Source organism: Xyrauchen texanus, chromosome 24 (genome assembly GCF_025860055.1).
Source record: "Xyrauchen texanus isolate HMW12.3.18 chromosome 24, RBS_HiC_50CHRs, whole genome shotgun sequence".
NCBI classification, from domain to species: domain Eukaryota; kingdom Metazoa; phylum Chordata; class Actinopteri; order Cypriniformes; family Catostomidae; genus Xyrauchen; species Xyrauchen texanus.
Window position 1 is genome coordinate 26,093,132 of NC_068299.1, and position 24,604 is coordinate 26,117,735.

General features: G+C 38.7%; 1 protein-coding gene across 4 annotated transcripts; it reads left to right on the forward strand.

Annotated features, from left to right (window-relative positions):
- The first annotated feature begins 5,817 nt into the window (after positions 1 to 5,817).
- Positions 5,818 to 24,148, forward strand: LOC127617427 (guanine nucleotide-binding protein G(I)/G(S)/G(O) subunit gamma-2-like). Of its 4 annotated transcripts, none has more exons than XM_052089391.1 (4): positions 5,818 to 5,966; positions 13,256 to 13,334; positions 19,385 to 19,495; positions 20,975 to 24,148. In XM_052089391.1, exons 3-4 carry the CDS (start codon positions 19,409 to 19,411, stop codon positions 21,101 to 21,103), a joined length of 216 nt encoding a protein of 71 aa, XP_051945351.1. In that variant the 5' UTR covers positions 5,818 to 5,966; positions 13,256 to 13,334; positions 19,385 to 19,408; the 3' UTR covers positions 21,104 to 24,148. The 4 variants fall into 4 exon arrangements, with proteins under 4 accessions (XP_051945351.1, XP_051945349.1, XP_051945350.1 ...); XM_052089389.1 differs by having other exon boundaries at positions 19,393 to 19,495; XM_052089390.1 differs by lacking the exon at positions 5,818 to 5,966 and adding an exon at positions 6,074 to 6,222.
- The last annotated feature ends 456 nt before the right edge of the window (positions 24,149 to 24,604 follow it).

Below are 24,604 nucleotides of genomic sequence, written 5' to 3' on the forward strand. Positions count from 1 at the left end.
TCCAACTCCTATTCGCTCAGGGGGAAAAGACCCCGCGGAGACCACCACCTGCCCAGGCTGGGGGGAGGTAAAGTGTGGCGAAATACGTCACATGGGTTTTCAGGCCACATTTGGAAATGGCGCAGTGGTAGATTCTACCTGCTGTGAGGGAATTCCTCCGCTGAATTTGCAGACCAGAGGGCTAGGGAGGAAGAACATCCAGTGAGCGTGAGTTTAGTGGACTCCACTGGGTGAAAAGAGCACACGTGATTACCTCAGTGGAGGGTAAAGGCACTATATGCAAGTGGAACACCCGGTCAGGCGTTCCGCATTCCCGAGTGCTCGGACCTGAGAGAACACGGGATGAGACTGACTCAACCCTGAGATTGTAAAGTCTTGTAAAGGTATTGGGTGTTGCCCAGCCTGCTGCTCTGCAAATGTCTGCTAGGGAGGTGCCGTTGGCCAGTGCCCACGAAGATGCCAAACTTCTCGTTGAGTGTGCTCAAACCAACAAGGGGGCAGGCACAGTCTGGGTGTGATAGGCCAAAGCGATGGTGTCAACATTGCAGTGGGAAAGCCTCTTTTTGGAGCGTTCCCTTTCCGCTGTCCACCAAAGCAGACAAAGAACTGCTCAGAACATCAAAAGCTCTTCGTGCGGTCCACATAGGGAGTACCAAAGCGGGCAGTGGGAGGTCTCTAGGGAAGCGAACAGGTCTACCTGTGCTTTCCCGAACTGCTCCCAAATCAGCTGGACCACCTGGGGGTGGAGCCTACACTCCGCTGAGCATGCCCTGTCATGACAGCGCGTCCGGAAGGGTCGTGTCATGTCAAGATAGAGACGTGGATGTACGTGTCCTTCAGGTCTACCGATGCAAACCAATCTTGATAACAGATGCAAGTTAGAATGTGTCTTTGCATGAGCAGGAGTTTGTGCAAGGCCCAGTTGAAAACTCGCAAGTCCAAACCGGTCGTAAGCCGCCGCCTTTCTTGGGTACAATGAAGTTAGGGCTGTAGAAAGCCTTCTTCATCTTGGCTGGAGAGACAGGCTCTATCGCGTCTATAAGTAAAAGGGTTGCAGTCTCCCAACGTAGGGTGTTGGCGTCTTTGCCGTGCACCGAGGTAAAGCGGACACTGGCGAAAGAGGGCGGTGGCCTGGCGAACTGAATCGCGTAGCCAAGTCGGATGGTCCTGGCCAGCTAGCGCGATGGGTTGGGAAGTGAAAGCCATGCGTCCAAGCTCCATGCGAGGGGCACTATGGGGATGATCGCTTTTGATGTACCTGGCGAGACTTCACAGTGGGATGGATCAGGTAGTGTCGCGTCGGGAGGCAAAAACGCATCCCAAGGCTTTGGTGCTGAAAGAAGGTTCGAAGCACTTACCTTGCTCCGCGCACCCGGCAGGGGGCGGGTCAGTGACTGAGGAGGAGGTCCCGTGTAGGCGTCCTCTAGACTCGTCAGAAATGGCCAGCCGGGATCAGCAGTTGTGGGTCCGGAGGCGAGGGGGTCAGCATCCGGGGTGCTGGGACTGCCGGGGCGTGGCACCGGGTTGCCATGAGAATGGCATTTGCAGGCCAGATGACCAAGGAAATTAGGAAATTGGTGGTTCGATTCCTTGCCCACATGACTCCACATGCTGAAGTGTCCTTGCACAAATGTCCACGCACAACTTACCACGTGCCCCACTAAGAGCGAGAACCGCTAATCTTGACCACAAGGAGGTTAACCCATGTGACTCTACCCTCCTTAGCAACCAGGCCAATTTGGTTACTAAGGACACCTGGCTGGAGTCACTCAGCTCGTCCTGGATTCGAACTTGCGACTCCAGGGGTGGTAGTCAGCGTCAGTACTCACATAGTACCCAGGCCCCGGGCCTCTCAGTTCTTCATCTGTCCTTGGTGATAAGGTAAAGTAGGCATTAGGCATGTTTGAGATGCCAAATGCCTCACCTAAGTAGACGAGACTTGACGGCTGCAGTCAAGGGAGGAGTGAAATACATGGTGAAATACATGCTGTCAAAAGACACTCAGAATACCTGTTATTTAATTTTGCCAATAAGGCGTGTCTTTCCATCCAATTTTAGTTTAATAAACACACATATTTTAGATATTTCAGAAATATAAAATCAATCACATATCCCATACAAAGATCACACAATCAAAGTGTTGGGAATATACACATATAATTTAAATATATAAAACACAATATTAGAGATACAAAATTCAAACATTTTAGAAGAGAACGAAACATTGCGGTTGTTTAAGCCAATAAGAATTAAGCTTTGTCATCAGCAAGTCATCGTTTCCAATCACGCCTTTAGTCTGCACAGTCTGGGGAGAGCAACTGCACTGTCGTGAGAGTTTTCTGGCATACGTCAGCATGACATCAGAGCAAGTCGGACCACACCTGGACACATTTCTAACCTTGCGGTGATCACCGATGATTGGTGCTATGCAGATTTTGCTCATCTCGAAAAAGCCTGTTGATGTGTTTTTGTGGAGGTGGTCAGATAAAAATGAATACATCAGTGTGACATCACAATTTGGAGGAAGTAGAGCATGAGTCGTTTTGGCAGCTTGGTTTCAACAAATGCTCTTTTTGCAGTGAGGAGGAAGCTTTGAGTTCTGAAACTTACAGTATGTTTTTATAGTACAGTGACCTCTTACATGTGAAAAGATTCCTCATGTCATGATCCCTTTAAACTACATGAGGGTGAGTAAATTATGACTGAATTTTCTGGGCAGGCACTAAATGTATGATTTATTTTCTATCAAGAGAATGTCTGTGTATTAGCATGCAGGACTTCATACTGTTTATGTGATCAGCATTATATTGATGGTTTTGTTCATGCAAGCAGTGTTTGTGGGTTGCTTTCAAACACTGATCTGCATCACATTCTATACACTCTCTCATGGTACAGCTCTCTGTCCCACTGTGGGTGGAGGGCAGCAACACAAACATTTACAGAATCAAGAAAATGTTGTTCCATCTCTTTAAACCCCTGCCTGTGCTGTCCTCCTTCTCTTCATCTCTCTGCCTATTCGTCTGTTCCTTGCAACTACCCAGCTGTACTGAAAACCATTCATCCACTACCACTGTCACCATGGCAACAAGAGAGGTAAATCCATTTCACCATGCTCTTTGTCACATTCCCTTCTTGCCTCCTATTTCTCTCTCTCTCTCTATCTCTCTCTCTCCCTCTCTCTCTGTTTCTCTCTCTCTGACTTACTTTCTTCTGTGAAACATAAAAGGAAATGTCCCTAACATTCTGCTGAACATCTCCTTTTGTGTTTCACTGAAAAAATAAAGTCATATAGGTTTGGAACAACATGAGAGTGAGTAAATTACAACATCACTTTTGGGGTGAACGATCTCTTTAAAAGGATAAATCTGGATTATAAGATTAAACTGGAGTTGTGAAAGATTAGGGCTCATTTTATTTTAGGACAATTGCTTAACTGAATGCAAAGCCAAGAGTGTCATGTTGTTTGTTTAACTGATGTTTTATTTCTGTATAACCAATATGAAAGTCTGAACAAGTGATCATAAAATCAGCCCTTTTTAAGGGTTAAGGTTAGGGTTATCTGTACGAATGATTGATTAATGTCTTTGTGCAGGGAGCACGTGAAGAGATCAGAGTGATAGTACATTTACTAACAACCTCATGGTAATCCTGTGGGGCAGTGTAGCAGGATATCAGCTACTGGAGACCAGATGGCCTCAAATTAGATTTGAAATCCCGCTCACACAAACACAAACACAAACACACATACACATTTTCACATTAGTACACATAATGAATCTCTGAAATCAGATCACTGACAAATTAAATCCATTATACTCCCCCAAATCTGTTTGGCCAAATAAATGCACTGTGTCTCCACTTCTTGTTGCCCAATTCTTAAATTTTTTATTTTTTTTATTATTCTCATCTATCTATCCATTTACTGGTTTTTCATCCTTTATTTATTTATTTGCTCAACGAGTGAATTAATTATTCTGAGAACACTTGCTTCTATTTTTTTATTTTTATTATCTATCCTATAATAGTATATATTATACTAAAACAATAATAAATAATTATAATATAATATATGATATAATATTAAAAAAAGTTTTTTTCTGTTAATGTAAAATTGTAATGTAAAATTCATATCCATGCTTGAATGGATATCTTGTGCAATTCAATGGAAGCAAAAAAAAAAAAGTTTGCTCACATTTGATAAGTGACTTAGAAATAGTGCAGAATCCTACATATTGCTTTTAAATCATTAGCTTTCTTTGTTTTCAAAATTATGAATCTTCCTACATTTAACCATATTTAAATATTTGGGGAAAAAAACAAACAAAAAAAAAAACACTGAATTTCAGTGTGATCTCAGTCTTTTGGACCTCACTGTATCTGTGAATCAAAGTGGCATTTTGTTTTTCACAGACACTAATTAAACATGCATTACACATATACATACACATTGTGCAGAGTAATGCTGAAATGAGGATCTCAACTTGACAAACTAAGCCATGGCATTGTCAAAGGACACACAAGGCAGTGTAACAGTCTTTACTTGCCAAGATAAAACAGGAATATAACTTCTGCAACTGTTTCACACACACACACACACACACACACACACACACACACACACACACACACACACACACACACACACACACACACACACACACACACACACACACACACACATGTTGTGTTTCCATGTTTTATGGGGACTTTCCATAGACATAATGGTTTTTATACTGTACAAACTTTATATTCTATCCCCTAAACCTAACCCTACCCCTAAACCTAACCCTCACAGAAAACTTTCTGCATTTTTACATTTTCAAAAAACATAATTTAGTATGATTTATAAGCTGTTTTCCTCATGGGGACCGACAAAATGTCCCCACAAGGTCAAAAATTTCGGGTTTTACTATCCTTATGGGGACATTTGGTCCCCACAAAGTGATAAATACACGCTCACACACACACACACACACACACACACACACACACACACACACACACACACACACACACACACACACACACACACACACACACACACACACACCTGCAATAATATGTAACACCTTACCACCTAAACCGCCACTGTAACCTTGTGTTTGTGTGGGTATTTTAGGTTGCTAGTTGGAATTCCTTTTTTAATCTTCTGTGGATCTAATATTGAAAATCTGAAGATTACGCTTTTGATTACAGGAGCTCAGATCAAGCTGTGTGCATGTACAATGACTTTCTTTCGTTTACACACACATACACACGCAGGCACACACACACACACACACACACACACACACACACACACACACACACACACGCACACACGCACACGTGCACATACACACACACACACACACACACACACACACACACACACACACACACACACACACACACACACACACACACACACATATTGGAGTGGCTATTATTATGAGGAATCTCCATAGACATAATTAATTTTATACTGTACGAACTATAGATTCTATCCTCTAACCCTAAAACTAACCCTCATATAAAATTCTGCATTTTCAAAAAAACATTGTGTGTTTAAGTTATTTAAATTATGGGGACACTAGAAATGTCCTTATAAACAACATTTATTGCATAATACCCTTGTAATTACCAGTTTGTAACCTAAAAAAATATCCTCTCAAACCACCCAAACCTGCCCACACACACACACTCACACACACACACACACACACACACACACACACACACACACACACACACACACACACACACACACACACACACACACACACTTTGGGGGAGGGGCAGTTGGTGATATTTATCTGTGTTCCATGTCAGCTCTGAGCAAGAATTTCCGTGCAGATCTGGCTGATTATACACTATGCTCACATCAACAGCACAGCACGTACAGTAGAATCAAAGCCTTGCAAAGACTACAGGTGCCTGAGAAAAAGAGGCACTTTGATATAAATGATCTGACTGGGCAACAGCAGGTAAATAAGCTTGATATTATCTTTTTAACAATATCTGCGTGAGTGTTTGGGAGAGAGAGAGGAAGTGGGTTTCGGCTGGCTTCCTGAGTGATTCCACTAGTTGATGGGCGGAGCAAGAGAAAGACTGTCAGCTGGGGTGTTGTAGCAGGCAGTGTGTCTATGTGTGTGGGTGCCAGAGTGTCAGATAAAGGAGTGTATATGTGCTACTATTTCACACTGCTCTTGTGCCATTGAAGATTTTACTTACACAGAGAAGGTAAGTTGCAAATCTTTCCATCAGCACACTTTAAGACATTAAGACTAGAATGAGGAATGTGCGACAGGGAGAAGCAGATAGATAGGGCTGAAGATGTTTCAGTGTGTCCACATAAAATAATCTGTATTTTTAGTTAAAAAGAAAAAGGAATTCAGGAATCCCTTAGTATGTAGGTGTGTTATTACTTGTATTTTTGAGTGTACACCTGCACTAGATTATTGTAAGTCATTTGCAGTGTTTTTCACAATATGTGGATGGGTGTGTTTGTCTTGCATGCACCGTTGCAAATGTGTTAGTGTACATCAATGTTACATCGCACTGGGGAGGAATATGGTTGCATGTGAATTACCAGAGGATGTTTTTCTTTACACACAGTGGAGCAAAAAAGGATGCGTATCTATTTTACACACTAGCAGAAAAGTGCAGAAATGCCTTTTATGGTCAGGTATATGTACATCTGTGCCTGAGGAGAAGTGAGCATCTGTTTAGGGTGAATGTTGCCGGAGATGGGGGGATGAAAGTGGAGGAGAGCATGGGGGAGGGGACATAGAAGATGCTAGAGAAAAGAAGAGTGATGGAGAGATGGAGGAGGAAGAGAGGGGGTTGAATATTTGAGAGGAATCCCCCAGGAGTCCCCAGTGTATTCTGATGACTCTAGAACAGTGCTCATTCTTGCATAAGGGTTTGCTCAATTTTACAGCATGCTGGGCTCTGTCAATCTATGATGATCTGCACATAAAACAAAATCTTAACCTAAATATATGCTTCATGTGGTAATATCTAAATCATCTGTTTTGATTCAAGCCAGAAATATTATTTAGCATCACTGAATCAGCCTGAATATATTAGGCTACACCAAACTATTGGAGCTTATATATAACTGTATATTTAATATATAATTTGCATGTAAAATAAGTGATTATCTGTACACTGTAAAATAATATTTTGTCTGGTAACTTAACAAAATGTGCTTCATGTGGTAACATCTAAATCATCTGGTTTGATTCAAGCCAGACATAATATTTAACATCTCTTAGATATACCTGAATACATTAGGTTACCCCAACAAAACCAGTTTTAAGGTTTTGTAGCTCCTTAAGGCAAAAATGCATGTTAACACTTTTTACAGTATAGTGTGTATATATTTCATGCAGATGTTAAATATTATTCTTTGCATGAAAATATTCATATTAGCGGTTATATAGTCACATCTATGAATAGTTGTGTACAATATAAGAAAAACCCCTGCACACATCATATAGTTCACTGTTCAGATTGGGGGGATCTGGTGCTGTCTGGATAGTGTATGTGTGTGTATTTGTGCATAAATATGAATAGCTGCGAGAGACAGGATTTGTTAAAAGTGAAACTTAATTTCTTCCATTTATTATTTTTCCAGTCTTTCCTGAGGAACTTAGCCAGCCTCTTTCATTCTTTTGCTCAATTCCAAGAAAGACAGAGAGAGAGAGAGAGAGAGTATTCCCATGTAGGAGAAAATGACTTCATACTCTGTTTGTAGACTGAGTAATACTCACACCAGGCATCTTTTCTCCTCCTTATTTCAAATTTCAGTTAAAAAAGTTTGATGTCATGTTTATTTATTTATTTATTTATTTTTTATTAACACAAAATGTACCTGCTTCAGTTTGTTTTTGTTTACTTAGCTATAGACCTACTTTAGGGCTAAAATTGTCCCCAGAAGTTAGCTTAATCTGACAAAACCTCCCATTGGGGACATCCATAAAGGTAAAAATGATGTAGAAACAAAGTAAAAAGTTTTTGCAGAGAGGAGAAAGTTTTGAGTTCTGAAACTTACAGTATGTTTCTATAGAACAATGACCTCTTATCAAGGAAAATTTGATTCCTCGTGTCATGACCCCCTTTAAATTTGTATGTCCCTTATGCTTTTTCAGGCTTTGCCTTAAAATCGGACAAATCAGGTGTACAAACCTTTATAAGGCCACTTTTAAATCTTCAGTGATATTGGAACCGCTGAAGCAGTGATTAAAATTACATTGTGAAATTAAAAAAAAGCCTTGGATTTATTAAAAAAGGAATACTGAGAAGTGTTAGTGTGTTCGAGTGTGATTACAGTAAATACATTTCTGTATATTCGTATACAACCCCGGATGTTTGGAACATTGTTAACTCTCCAGGAACCTTGGGTGTTGTTCTTGGCTGAGTGGCACATTCTGCAGGAAGTCATTTTAACCCACTGTACAAACACAAGCTCCAGTTTCAGTAAGTGTCTTTATGGTCATCCAGAATGTTCCTATTTCTTATTTAGATAAAAGACGTGATTAATGATTAGTAATGTGTTCTGAATTAATTTAATTACGTAAATAATGTCAGATGACTTTGGCAATGGTCTAGCTTATCGCTAAACTCATGGAGGATAGCTTATAGCTTTCTGAAGTCATAACACATTGGGAAGGATTAGTCTCATGTTTATGAAGCATGCTTTTTGTCATCATAGAGTGTAGTTCCATCATCTACCAGCAGGGACTAATGGAAACTTTCTAACCAGTCAATACCTGGTCCTCTGGCTGTTACAAACCTCAGTACTCAAGAGGATGACAGAACTATCTTCAATTGATTTTGCCATTAAATATTATGTGTAAGTTATTTTCTATAAACATTCCGATGCTCCGCCATGACTGTAGTGGACCTAAAAGAGGAAACTGACAGTGGAAGCAGAAAGTTTACGTTAATGCCCACTACTGTATAGTGCCCACCCTTTCAGCAATGCTAAAAATGCTAAGTACCTGTGTTGAGTTATGAATTGTGATCTGATGTATTTAGGAGTGCAACGCCTAAGCAACGCATGAAATCTAGCTTGCGTAGCTAGAGTCGGCATCCATGTATTTGTGTATGTTCCTGGCCTAATTGTTGCACTATCAAAACATTGCTCTGTTTATTTGAGCATTCCAACTAACCAGACATTGGCTCAAACAATGGTTTGAGTTTGGTCTGGGTCAGTTTATTATTCCGACCAATGGATATTGGGGGTTTGAAAGCAAACCTGTGTCAGTATTTTTGCAATTCAATTTGGTGTCACTAGTTTTACAGAAATTACACAATTCACCTTTAAAATAAGGGTAGTTGCTTGTTTCAGATTTAGGTGGGAGGTTTCAACTCAGGTTCATTTTTTCTGCAGGGTGTCTGCACCTTAATTGCGTGGTAGTAGTAGGCATTGGAGAACAGGAGTAACAGGCATGATTTGAGCCTTAAGATCTGATATCAGAGTCAAAGTCTACAAGGGAACCCCTGGAGTGAAACTAGAAAAAATCATTATAAATCTGTCTCTGTATTTCACTCATTCTCTCACCCTCTCTGTACCATCTGGGGCACAGTGGATAAATTATTTAAATTGCTAGTGTCTGCCGAGGCCTGGCGTGAAGACACACACACACACACACACACACACACACACACACACACACACACACACACACACACACACACACACACACACACACACACACATGCAGAGAGAATGCTTTTTGTATCTGCAGTAACTATATATATATATATATATATATATATATATATATATATATATATATATATATATATATATAAATTTTTTACACACACAAAGCTGGCCAAACCTTGTGACACATTATTCCATTAGTCCCTGCTGCGCTTCAGAACAGTGATCTTATTAAGCATAAGTTGAACAAGTTTGAGAAGCAGTGTTTGTTCCACTTGTAGCTCCTATAACTGGTAGAGCATGGCGCTATAGGGCCATATATTGATAATATTTAAATATGCAATGTGAGTGGCTTTGGATAAATGCTTCTGCCAGATATATAAATGCAAATCCAGTAAATTTTATACCATATCTACCACCATTAAAAATTAGAAGCCAAGATCATACATTCAAAGTTATTTATTCCCATTATTTCTTAGAATTTATAGCATCAAGATACATATTTGGCAATGTTACAGCCAAACCATTTAGTAAAAATGAAAGCATGCTTTCTTATGCATTAACATTGGCTGTGAGCTTCTGGTTTTGTCCTGTGAGTAGGTGGACACCTGAGTGCAGTTTTATATTAAAAGGCTACTTGTTCCTCATTCCTGTGTTATCACAGTTACTTTCAGTGGAAATGGACTCCAAACCGCTGAAAGTGCATGTGAGTATGTTAGAGTATGAGTATGTTGTGTTTGAAACAAAGCAGAGCTTTCCATACATTGTTAGCAGCAAGATGAATCAGTTCGAACTTGTGGTGGAGCCTAATGTTGTTGAAATGTTTAGGTTTTGGTGGGCACTGAGAAAGAAGAGATGCAGAGAGAGTCAAAGTAGCTGGAACGCTCTGTGTGGAAATGATTCACAATAGTGGAATTCCCTGCTGCTGCAGAGCTGTTCTTGCAGAGAAATTGGCCCATTTAACACATTGACAAAGATAAGCAGAGGAACAGAAAGAAGGTGGGGTGGAAATACAGAAAGATGGATAAATAGTTTGAGTTCTCTGTGCACTTATCCTCCTCATTCCAAATGTCCAGTGCCACTGATGTATCGGCCGGCAAATATTGACCAAATTAAAACCATTGGCATATCGGTTATAAGTATGAAAATGCAGATATGAAAAACTATGGTTTGTTTCTAATTAGTTATCACACACTTTCTTAAAAATCTGTGAGTTCTAATGCACAATCCAGAACTAATGATGGATTGTGACATGTAGAAGTGTTGGCACTCCTGAGAACATGTAATATTACATTTTTACTCTTTCTTGTTATTACATTTATGAGGACAAATTGGCATAATGAGTTGAAAAAATGGCACTTACCCATACATGATTAGGGAAACTGTCTACTTTGACTTCTGAGACTTTTCCATGGTATCTATTTAGTCTGCACAGTGGATTGAGTTCAGATTAAAACCACAATATGGTTTAGCATGATTATTAAACCATAAAAGGCTATGCTTAAAGAGCCCATATTATGCTCATTTACAGGTTTATAATTTTATTTTGGGGGACTACTAGAGTAGGTTTACATGCTTTAATGTTCAAAAGACACAGTATTTTTCTCATACTGTACATTGCTGCAGCACCTCTTTTCACTCTCTGTCTGAAATGCTTTGTTATAGCTCCTGTCTCTTTAAAGCCCCCTTTCCGAAAAGCCCAGTCTCCTCTGATTGGTCAGCTGGCCTTGTGTGTTTTGATTGGTCAACAGCTTAGAGTGTGTGTCGGAAAAGTAACAGCCCTTACCATAACCAAGTTTCAGCTCCCGAGGCTTCCTGAACTGCGCATTCCTGAGGTGCCAAATGTGTTAAATAGCGAAGTAGCTATGTCACGGAAGTAATGGCTGGACTGCAAACCAGACGTTTCAGGTAGTTCAGGAACAGTGTTTTCTGTGGGAGAGAGAAACTACCTTTGGCGTTGACTTTGTGCTTTGGAACTTTGCAGACCTTTTACATGCACAAACAGCTCTATTACACACTAAATGAAAGGTAAAATCCCAAAAAGCATAATTGGGGCTCTTTAAAAATGCAGTCTGCAGTCAGTGCTTCAGTCAGTACTGTGTGAGCAAGCGGTGCCCTCTACTGGTCTTGATGGCAACATTCATTATCTGTTACATCACCATAGAATTTTTAAAGTCAGTTTTGTTCCGTTGGGAAGTTTTTATTTTTCCATGATGTAATATTTATATGAAATTGCCCAACGTGCATGGTATGAATTTGTAATGTTCTATAATATACAGAACATACATGTAAAATGTGAATTCTCTTGTTTTGAACTGCAAAAACATTGTAGAATTACAAAATAACCTTTTTTTCTCACCAATCATCATGCTATGATATTGAATATTTTTTATGTCTTTTTATCTTTTATATTCTATTTATCTTTCATTGTGGCTGGCTCTCTTTAAAATGTTGCCTTGTCATGTCTTTGACAGATCCAATCCATGTTTAATGGAAATTATTTATTGTTACAACAATAAAAAGCTTTTGCCCCTCTTTATACATTTTTAAAGCATAATTCCTTAATAAAACATATAGTTTTTTTGTTGTTGTTTTTGTTAAAATCTGCATCTGCCAAACAATGTAATATCTGTGCATCACTATCTAGTGTACTTGACACATTTTTTTATTGTAGAAATATCAGATAAAAATATGTTATGATAGGATGATACTGTTATGAATTTTGTTTTCATACAGCAATTTCAAGTGAAAACATGATGTTCAATATGCACTGGATGTTTGGACTTAATGAATAACACCTGATACTACCTTGTCCATATTACTCATATTAAATGTTCAAACTAATTCTGTAGCAATAAAAAAATTATGTGTTCTGCTCCTGGGAATAATTACATCCTTGTATAATTGCACTATAATGTAAACGTATATATGCTGTATGATATACAAATAACTTATTAGGGTATTAAAATTATATAATTATAAATTGTTAAAGCTTGTGTATAAATCACCCTGCATACATTAGGTTACACCAACAAGACTCATTTTAAGGATTTTATCAGGTAGAAAAAGCTCCTTAAGGTATTTGGCAGGTCATCAATTTTTACAGTTTCAAGAGTTCAGTTTAGTTTTACAAGTTCAAGAGTCTGTCTGTAAAGTTACCAGTCTTGGGACTGAATAGGTTATTCTGCTATATCTTTAAAAGTTAAACACAAAATGTTGGTGCAGCTATCCTTATGAGGCATAATGATTTTATACTGTATGAACTATAGATTCTATCCCTTAACCCTTCCCCTAAACCTAACCCTCACATAAAACTTTCTGCATTTTTACATTTTCCAAAAAACACAATTTAATATGTTTTTTAAGCTGTTTTCCTCGTGGGGAAACTAATGGTCCCCACAACTAATTGGACTAATTGTCCCCACAAAGTCAAAATTTCAGGTTTTACTATTCTTGTGGGTACATTTGGTCCCCACAGCATAGAGAATACCTGGACACACACATACACACACATATGCACACAAACTCTATAAAAAGGCTTAGAGCTGCAACTGGGATATTACAAATTGATTGAAACTGTATGGCTTCCTTTCCCAACAGAGTCTGAAGACACAGTGGAGGTGAACTCACTTTCTGAACAGACCAACACAGTAAGAGGACAACAACAGTCAAAAATAAGGTGAGAATAAGAAAGAGAAACTTTCAAGATATTAATGTAAAAATAGGTGTTTTATCCACACAGAAAAGCAAACACTCACTCATTCATGCATAGAAAGTAGGAAAAGAGGGATGCACTACATGTCAAAAATATGTGGACACCCGAACACCATCAATTGGGAAGGCTTTCCGCTAGATGCTGTGTTTATGCCCCTTGTAACCCTTTAGACATGGTTATGGAGATTTGTTAATGGGGTTCAAGTCTAGGATTTGTGCAGGCCAATCAAGTTCTTCCACACCTCAGTAAACCATTTCTTTACAGGAATAGTTCACCCAAAATAACAATTATTTCATCACTTACTCACTCTCACACCACCTCAGATGTGTATGACTTTCTTTCTTCTGCTGAACACAAGCAAAGATTTTTAGAAGAATATTTCAACTCTGTTGGTCCATACAATGCAAGTGAATGGGTGGCAAAATTTTGAAGCTACAAAAATCACATAAATCAGCATAAAAGTAATCCATATGACTCCAGTGGTTAAATCCATGTCTTCTGAAGCAATATGATAGGTGTGGGTGAGAAATATATCAATATTTAAGTACTTTTTACTATAAATTCTCCTCCCTTCCATATACTTTAGTCACTGTGTGCTTTGTTTACTTGGCACATCAGCAGTGCTAAAATATATGCGATAGACTACTAGTGAGTGTACTTCTATAATCAGACATCCTCACTGCTTTTAGCATAACAGAAACCTCCGCTGATAGTTTGTGCCTGAGAGTTTGATGGTGGGAGTGTGTGTTCAAACTATTATTGGGTCTATCCGAATCTGCACACATATTTCAAGTTTCATGGTGCTTTGTTTTTAAAGTAAGACCAAATGCAAATATTTGCATAGTTCTCTGATGCAATGCACCTTTTCCTCTCAGGGGAAATCTATTTTTACACCTCGATTATTCCTGTTGTGTTACATTATAATAGACTCTTTATACGCCCCCTGCATGGTGCTGCCATTTCCCTGCTGGCCTTCCTGCCCCTGTAGAAATGTGTTAGGGTTGGGTAAATGGCACACATATGGCCCTATCTTTGGGACTACAGATAAAATTAGAGCACTGCTGTCATTCTTAAATATATACGCTTCCCTTTATTGACTCCTAACAGATCAGTCATCCAATAGATAGATCAATATGGATAATGATTGGCATTTGGTAAAGTGTTTAACCTTCGTATTCTGTTTGGTGTCTGAGGTACACCAAGGCCATATCTTTAACAGATTGATGATTTGTTAATTTTCCTAATCTTATGAGAACAGATTATAAACAAAACGTGAATTTGACAACTCTCTTTTCATATGTTACCATACTTTGACTGGTGCACGCATTGTTATTGCAATATTAACCCTTGTGCGTCACTTAAAAAAAATTACTCAGGGGTCCTTAGAGGACAAAAAATAAATAAAATGTGAAGAAACAGAAGCTCAACAGAATAAACATGCTTTAAAACAACTGTAATTTCACCCTTGATATGTTAGACTTAGAATATTGTACACTGTGCAATAATAGAATGAATTTTGCAAGTGAGAGTGTTAAAGTAAAGGGTTAACTGGTGATAGATATAGCTGTACCACATCTCTGGGTCTCTAGCACATCAAGCTCCACACATATCCTGCATGTCAGCAGGCCTAAAGTTCCTGGCACTTTTAAATTTTCCAATCAAGTAGCACTCTTCCTTTGCCTCCTGTCTCTTAATCCCTCTCTCTGAATCCATATATGGTAAAGTTTGGAGCTCTTTAAAGACAAACAGGGACTGCAATCTAAAATGGCTTTAAAACATAGACTCTACGTTGAATTTGTGTTGATGTTACTTGTCTGGCTATAAATGTCTCTTTAGGCCTGATTTATTAAGGTAGACAATGTGCTGAGGCTGTCCCTATGAACTCTTCAGATCTATGGGGTCCACAGTTTAAAGTTTAACTCATTAGCTACATGCTTGATTTTAAGTGTGGAACATTTCATTGCTGTAAAATCTGTATCTCAGTTGCCTAGCAACTGTGGTCCATTGCAAAGATGCCTGGGATGGTCACTAGCTTTAATGAAACAGTCTTTATGAAGGATTAACAGAAGCTAAGGATGAAGGTGCCATTCTTAGTTCAGTAGAGTCTGGATTAAACAGACATTTTACCCCAAATAAGGAATTTCTATAGACATTATGGAGTAATGTGGAGCATAAACAGCATTTTCACATATAACAGCCTTTTCATTTATTTATGTATTTTTACCAGTCGTAGGGATATACGAGTGTTATTTCGTTCCAAACTTGTTTGACTTTCTTCAGTGTAACACAAAATAGGTGTTAGGCAGAAATACAGCCTCTGTCACCGTTCTATATTGTGTGTATTGTATACTGTACATTGTATATTATTTTTGCCTTCTGTCACTCACTCGACGTTGTGTCGATGTAGTGACACTAGGGGTCGATCTTGGGAGCTCCAAACACCTCAGATCTTTGAGAAAAGGCCAATTTGCATTCCACTCCCCCAGACATATGGGTATAAAAGGAGCTGGCTCGCAACCACTCATTCAGATTTTTTTTCGGAGCAGAGCGGTTGTGTGTCAGTGAGCTGAATTCCACTGCCGGTCCATTCACCTCGAAAGAAGTGTATGCTCCCCCCAGTGAGCCTACTTGCACAGACCTTGTGCAAGTTCAGGGAGGACAAGGAGCAGGTTATCCTCGTGGCTCCATACTGGCCCACCCAGACTTGGTTCTCGGTCCTCACGCTCCTTGCGACAGCCCCTCCCTGGCAAATTCCACTGAGGAAGGACCTTCTTTCTCAGGGATGGGACACCATCTGGCACTCATGCCCAGACCTCTGGAACCTCCATGTCTGGCCCTTGGACCAGACGCGGAAGACCTAAGTGGCTACCGGTGGTGGCAGACATGATCACTCAGGCCAGGGCTCCCTCTACGAGGCATCTTTATGCCCTAAAGTGCCGTCTGTTCATGAGCTGGTGTTTTTCTCAAGGTGAAGACCCCCAGAAATGCGCAGTCGGGTAAGTGCTTTTCTTCCAGCAGGAGAGGCTGGAGGGGTGGCAGTCCACCTCCACCTTGAAGGTGTATGTGACCGCCATAGCCACTTTTCCCTCCGTGAGGCGAAGACATGCGCTTCTTCTTCCAAACGAGTTCACAAACCCGTGAACCCTGGATGTCCTGCCTCCCTAGCCCTATGGCTCATGAATTCAGTGGAGGAGTTCGCAGCTGGAACCAGTACATGTGCTAATATGGTTAGGTGCTCCACAGGTACCGGTTAATCCGATAACCCCCTGTGATGTATTTTCTGCAGTATGGTCTTCCAGTCGGCAGACCCGTGTCTCCCTTGGACAGGGCTCTCTCTGCCCCTGGTCGCTATGTTTGTAGAGCTCCGCCCCTTCAAGGCAGGACCTACCACCGTGCCTCTTCCATGTGTGGCTGGTGAGCCCACATGACGTATTTGCCACATGTTAAACTCCCCTTCGTGTAGGATGTGGTCTCTGTGGTGTCTTTTCCCCCTAATGGAATAGGAAAGGAAAAGAACACCTTCCCCGGCATGAATAACAGTGTTAGATGGCTCCCGAATCTAATACTCTGTGGAGAGAAAAAACAAATAGAGACAAAAGGCTGCGGCTGGTATGGTCTGCTCCCAAGCTAGATACGTCTATTCCCCCCAGGGATTTGAGGAACTACATGACGTCTTTTGGAGTGTTGGGGGAGGCTATGTGCAGACCGGGGCACCTGCTATTACGCAGGTAGCCTCTTGCTTGCACCTGCATCGGCAGTCCACTTACCACGATTCAGCTAGTTGTGGCATTTCTTATAGGGACCCCTAGTGTCACTACATCGACACAACGTCGAATGAGTGACAGAAGGGGAGCGTCTCGATTACTGTCATATCCTCTGTTCCCTGATGGATTTAGCGTTGTGTCGATTTAGTGACACTAAGGGTCTCTCTTTGCAGCCCCTTACACCTCAGATCTTTGAGAAAAGGCCCATGTGAATTGGCGAGTAGAATTTGCATGCCACTCTCCTGGACATACGGGTATAAAAGGAGCTAGATCGCAACCACTCATTCAGGTTTTGCACTGAGAAGCTGAGACTGGGTCCCGGACATTCCAGCGGGTAGAACTGCATTGTGGCAAGAGGGACACAATGTCTAGTTTGTATATTTGTATATATTTGTATATTGTGTTGTGTAAATCTGAGGTTTATTGTAGATTGGTATATGTCTCATCACTGTCATAACTGCTAGGTTGCTTGGAATTGCACACAAGACTTTCACCCACTGTTGGATTTGTGTATATGGTTCTGACAATAAAGTGATTTGATTTGAATGTAAAAGAAAATACAATGAAAATGAGTTGTGACTGAGACTAACATACTGCCTAGCAGCTCATTTTGTGTTACACTGAAGAAAGAGAGTCATATGGGATTCAAACACCATGAGGGTGAGTAAATTACAGAATTGTCACTTTTGGGCAAATTCACCCTTTAGCATTTACATTTATGTATTTGGCAGACGCTTTTATCCAAAGCAACTTACAGTGCAATTATTACAGGGACAATCCCCCCGGAGCAACCTGGAGTTAAGTGCCTTGCTCTAGGGCACAATGGTGGTGGCCGTGGGTTCAAACCAACAACCTTCTGATTAACAGCCCTGTGCTTTAGCCACTATGCCATCTGATAATGTTATTTTCCGTTGCTTACAAAACGTGATAAGTTCCGGATGTACAATTGTAGATAATGTGATAAGAGTGGGGAACGTTATTCATAAACATTTGGAAGCCATCTGAATCGGTTTACAAGTGGGAGGTTAATAAGCCATGATGAACTTGTTTTCGTCATGGCAGCTTGGATTGTCCTCTCATTTCCACCTTCATTAAAGTGATAGTTTAAAAAAATTTTTTAAATAAAATTCTGTCATCACACTCACCCTCATGTTGTTCCAAACCCAAATTACTTTCTTTCTTCTGTGGAATGCAAAAGGAGATTTTAGGCAGAATGACTGTCTCAGTCACCATTAACTTTCATTGTATGGAAAAATGACCTAGAATGGGTTACCTACCTAGAATGAGACCACCTTTGACAGCTGACAGTCTAGTGCCCCCTGCTGTTTACTCTCAGCAGTAGGCCTTTATGTTTAACCTAGCTGCAGGAGGGCCAGCTGAGATTAAAAACTCCAATACGTCACAGACCTTTGAGCTCACAGTCATGACAGGTGTGTCACAGTGTGCTATCAATACCCATCTGGCAACGCCTCATGGAAAAAAAGATGCACACTTACACACATACTCATCATTACTTTTCTATCATGGTGGGGACTTTTAATTTACTTCTGTTGATTTTATACTGAGCTAATTACGTTTTCTTTTTCCCTAAACCTACCCATAAATCTAAAATATTTTAGATTTTCAAAAAGGATAGTTCACTCAAAAATGGAAATTCTCTCATCAGTTACACACCCTCATGCCATCCCAGTTGTGTATGACTTAATTTATTCTGCTGAACACAAATTAAGATTTTTAGAAGAAAATTTCAGCTCTGTTGGTCCATACAATGCAAGTGAATGGTGACCAGATCTTTGAAGCTCCAAAAAAGTGCAAAGGTAGCATAAAAGTAACTCCAACTCCAGTGGTTAAATCCATGTCTGCAGAAGCAATATGATAGGTCTGGGTGAGGAATATATCAATATTTATATACTTTTTTACCTTAAATCTACACTTTCACCAGCCCTCCTATGTGGATTCATGAGAGGAATGAGTTTTTTTAGAGGTTTGCAATCTTCATGCATATGGTCACCTACTGGTCAAGGAGGAGGGGGAAAAAAGGAAGGGATAAAGTAAAGGAAAAGAATAAATACATTTTATTTGCACAAAAGGTGGTGATATTCACTAATCAGCAAAAAACAGAAGAAGAACTCTCTTGATGTAGGAGGGCTGTTGACAATATTTTCTATCTTTATTAAGCTGTTTTCCTTGTGGAGATAGTTTGTTTCAGGTTTTACTAAATCCATGCATTCCTCTCCTCATGTGTTTAAATGCAACAGCTGAATCGGCAGCCTCATGGCCACCACCAACACTGCTAGCATTGCCCAGGCTCGTAAACTGGTGGAGCAGCTCAAAATGGAGGCCAATATCGACAGGATAAAGGTGATCATATCAAACGTATCTTCAGACTAAACATAATCAAGCCATGAAATCAAATTTGGAGTTTTTTTAGTCTGGAACAAGGTTTTAGTTCATGTTTATTAGCTCTGAAGCTATCTATATGTAAGTGCACACCTGAAGGGATTTATTTTGCAAAAACAACCAACTGAATGTACATTATACCGCTTATTACATGGCTACTATCCTACTAAATAAAAAGTCTAAATCCCCGGATGTGCGGTTGTTAGAGAGCAATATCTGACCGCTGGATGGTGCCATTGACCAATCATATTCCAGAGAGCCCTGTAATAAAAATGTGTTAACATAAGTTATCATGAACAATATTTCAGGTTCAATACAAGTTAAACTCAATCGACAGCATTGTTTGCGTAATATTGATTACCACAAAAAATTATTTAGGCTTCTCCCTTCCTTTTCTTTACAAAAAAAAAAGCAAAAAGGTTAAAGTGAGGCACTTACAATGGAAGTGAATGCGGCCAATTTTTTGGGATTTTGAAGCTTATTTTATACAAACACATACATTAACTGTAAGATGTTAAAATTCATGTATTATGTGAGCTGTAAAGTTGTTTAAATTGTGATTTGTACAGTCTATTTAGGATTTTAGGGTTTATTGACTTTACATTGTCATGGTAACAAAGATGTAAAATTGGCTATAATTTTACACAGAAAAGGTTAGTAAGTGATTTAATCACGTTAACATCATTTTTATACACATATTGTTTATGTCTTATGGCTAAACTTTTGAAACAGTGAGAATTTTAACATTAAAAATTGGCCCCATTCACTTGCATTGTAAATGCCTCACTTTAACCCAGATTTTTGCTTTTTTTAAATAAAAGCAGAGATGAGTCTAAATAAAATTTTGTGGTTATCAATATTATGCTACAAATGCTGTCAACTGAGTTGAAATTGAACAATTAAACATGTGTTTAACATGGAACATTCCTTTAAATTAACATTATCCAAGATACTTAAGTTCTGAAAAACGAATGGCCTATTATTAGTTCATGATAACCAATGTTGTTAACTCATATTTACAAATACAACCTTATTGTAAAGTGGTACCAAAGTAATTCAGCAGATATTGTCATTTTAAATGTACAATATTTATTTTCAGGAAAATTGGTCCAAACATATTGATGACTCATCTTTCTCCATACAGATTTTTGTACCCAATCAAATGCTCTCCAGAATGAGAATGTCCCTCCTCCTAATACTGCCTGCAACTGACTAGCACATTGCAAATAATGGTTCATGGCTGTGATGTAAACAGAATGCAATTGGCTATTTAAAAAAGCCCCAAAAAAAGCCTTTATATGTCCCACCTAAAAAGTGTTCATCATGCGGTTTCATGAGATCTTTAACCAATTAATCTGACAACTTGTTTAGGACTAAAAATACTGTTCAAGACAGGACTTTTCTGAATGTGGATGTAACAACATGTGTTCGCAACCTCAGGTCTCCAAAGCAGCAGCAGACCTGACATCATACTGTGAAGCCCACTCTAAAGAGGACCCCCTGCTCTCCCCAGTGCCTGCATCCGAGAATCCTTTCAGGGAGAAGAAGTTCTTCTGTGCCATTCTGTAGCCGGTACTGCCAAGCCATGGACTCACTTGCTGATTTTTTACAAGGGCGAGAGAGGTGCAGTGGAGAACCTTTAAATTCTCCTGGCTATCTAAGAGCCCTGATTAAGCCACTGACTCCACCCAGTGGCCTTGATATCTAAAGCTGAGTATGGTAACATGTTGAAATTCAGGAGGGAGTGCAGCAGATCAGCCAGGATGTGTTTTGAAAAATTTAAGAATTCAAAGGTTTCTGTGGTTCTAATGCAGTATTCAGATATTTTTTGTTTTTTGTTATTGAATTGTAGTGGGCTGTGATCGTTAATCTGATCACTGGTTTTAGAACCCATGGATTATTACATTTGTTGTGTTATTTTCTTTTTGATTATCTTTTTCTTTCTGAATGAATTGATATAGGCCTACCATTTAGGTAGCTTTCTGTAGCCATGTGTGGACACAGCAAAAACATTTGTTGTTTTTTTACACTTTTATTTAATGAATGAACTTTTATATGATTATGAATTATTCATGCTTGGACAAATATTCTTTAAACAAAATACTTATCTTTTAGATGCTGATAAAATATTTGACTGTACAGCAAACAAATTGTATTTGTTTTGTTTTTGGTCTTAAGCATAGTTCTGTTTTTACTCTTTGTACAAAAATGTTAGCAAGTTCAGCTGTGTTGTGCTATACATTTTGAATATTTGTGGAGATATCAATAATAACTGCATGAAGCCTGACAAAGTGCTGTCTTTATTCCCTAAAACCGACAGATTACCACATTGACATTAAAAATCAAATTAACATCCTTCTACTGAAACCTCAATCTCCAACAGCTGTTATCCCCTAATCCCAACGTCTTCCATCGGATCATTTTCAAAGTCTGCATAGCTCGGTAACTGAACCATACTGTAGAAGTCTTTTTTAACACTTCCAACAAGATGCTGGGCATTACTATTATGATCATCATAAAAGATTTGCCTCTGATTGATTATGTTTTTTTGTGGATAATGTTGCAAAGCTCTGTCTTGCCAGCAGAAGGAGACCTTGTACCATAACTGAGATCAGGACAAAACGGTTTGATTTGAAATGCCATAAATGGTTATATATGAATTATTATGCATTAATTAACACCACAGTCAAATATCTTAAGGGAATACACCAGGAAAGTGCAAATTAAATTAACCATGCCATATTTAATCAAGTTTTAATTAGAAATGTAATTTCTGGGTTAATTGTAAAAGATGAAGAAAAATTTAAGAGAAGTTTAAAAGTAGCAATGTTGTTAACAATGATTCAAACAGACTTTTCAGAGCAAATGATGCAGCATATTCATGTTTGCTTTGCTTTAACTTACAAGGATAGTTAAAAAAAATGAAAAAAAGAGAGAGAAAAGAAAAGTATGTCATCTGATATGGAACACAACAGGAGTTAAGAATGTTAGTGTCAGTCACCATTCAATTTCAGTGCATCTTTTTTTTTTTTTTAAACAATGAAAGTGAATGGTGACTGAGACTGTCATTCTGCCTAACATCTCCTCATGATTTAATTTTCCGGCTCAATTTCAAATTTTTGTGTTGAAAAAAGACATTTCTATTTACTGCTAGTCATGACAACAGGCAAACATTTTCATAACTTTATCTATAGAACCACTATAAATGCAATGAGTGGAATATTTGAAACAAAGGACTTAAAATAAGCTTATACGTAGCTCACACAAATAAAAATATTTTTTTCCCAACATGCATATGTTAAGTTAAAATGTAAATGAACAAGGTAAAGTGTATATTTTAGGTGCTGTGGCAAGTCAGCCTTTCTTCCAGTTTTTAAAGATCTTAATCACCTTTTGCCTTTTTTCAAGAAGTGCAAATAAACTATTGTCTTATTAATATGAACATGGAAACAACAAGTATAATAATAATATATTATATACAGTATGTATATATAGCTATACAAGATCATAACATTTTGTTTAAAATAGTTTGATGAAGAATGTGTCACACCGCAGGACCCTGATGACAGTGCTTACAATTTCATGTTAATTACCTACATAATTATGTATAAATGTTTATTTAAAAAAAAAATAAATAAACGAAAACAGAAAGTTGGCCAGAATATGTACAAATATAGATATAAACAAATATAAATACAGTATTTATAAAATATAAACATACCTCTTAAGGTGCAGATCTTTGCAGAAATGTTGCAGATTAATTGCTCATATTTTCACTCTTTGTAAGTTTGCTGCATTTTATATCAGCAGTGTTTTAATTTCTTTCCTCAGCTTATTCTTGAGATAAAGTGAAAAGGCCTATGCTTTTACAGGTGCTGTTTTTTCCATCCTTTAAATAAAGTAAGCCTCAAAGACTCAAATAGACACAAAGTAATATTTTTCATGACTTATTTTATGCATTTCTGTCAGTCGTGGGTATTATTCAGCAAGGTGTGTGATCTGTGTCTAATAATACTGTTTAGAAGAAGCCACTTCAGCTCACAGTAATGCTTTGTGGTATGAATAAATTATGGAAATAATATGTTCTACTCATAGCTTTCCTGTTTGCCAATTTTATTTAAGCTGCTGGTATTGTATTTGATGCAATTGCAATTATTTGTCATTTTGTGATTATTCAGAGCTCATCTTATACTTAAGGTGTGTTTTTGATTGTCACCTTTTTTGAGTTACGAAGATAATGAGCACCTATAAATCATTTCAAATGATAAGATATTGGCTATGTCTCATTTTGAAGGATGCATCCTCTGGAGATCGCATTTCTCTGAGCACTTCTCGTTTCAGAAAAGTGAGTAGGACACTTCGAATGTGACCTTCTTTCACGGGAATTCGGAGGATGCATGAGGTGTAAGGTAAAAAAAAAACAAATGACGCCAATTTGCCGGTAAATATGATGTTCAAACGCAAGGAATTTTAATTCCCAAGTTAACTCAGTAGATGGGTGCAGAGTATATGTATAAATAATATGTATAATTATATTAATATATAATTTAAATAAAGTATTATACTAAAAGTACACCTGTAATTTTCTTTTCCCTTTAGATCATTATAACTCACCAAAATGTACCTCATATATTCCCTTCTATAGGGACTTTGCTCCCTTCTCACTCAAAGTTGTTACTCACTCTTGTTAAAGAGAGTGGTACACTGCAGCCTTCAAAGGAAGTGTCCTACCTAGCACGCAGCCTTCGAAACGAGACACAGCCATTATATGATTTCAAAATAAAAGCTAATATTTTCTCTCAACCTTTCAAAGTTTATTAAATTCACACTCTTTATGGAATCTGCGCAGGAAAGTAAGAGTGCCACCTATGTATGTGCCTTTAGAACTGGCCGGCCCTGATCTATACTATCATAATTTTTATATACTTGTGCAGCTGCGGGCGGCCCAAATTACCCTAGCGGCCCACCTAGAAAACACCCGGTGCTCCCAATGGCAGATATGCCTGTGCATGCAAGATGCCACAAGCATTTGCCTCATGTTAAGTACCTAACAAAATCATTACGTCAGCA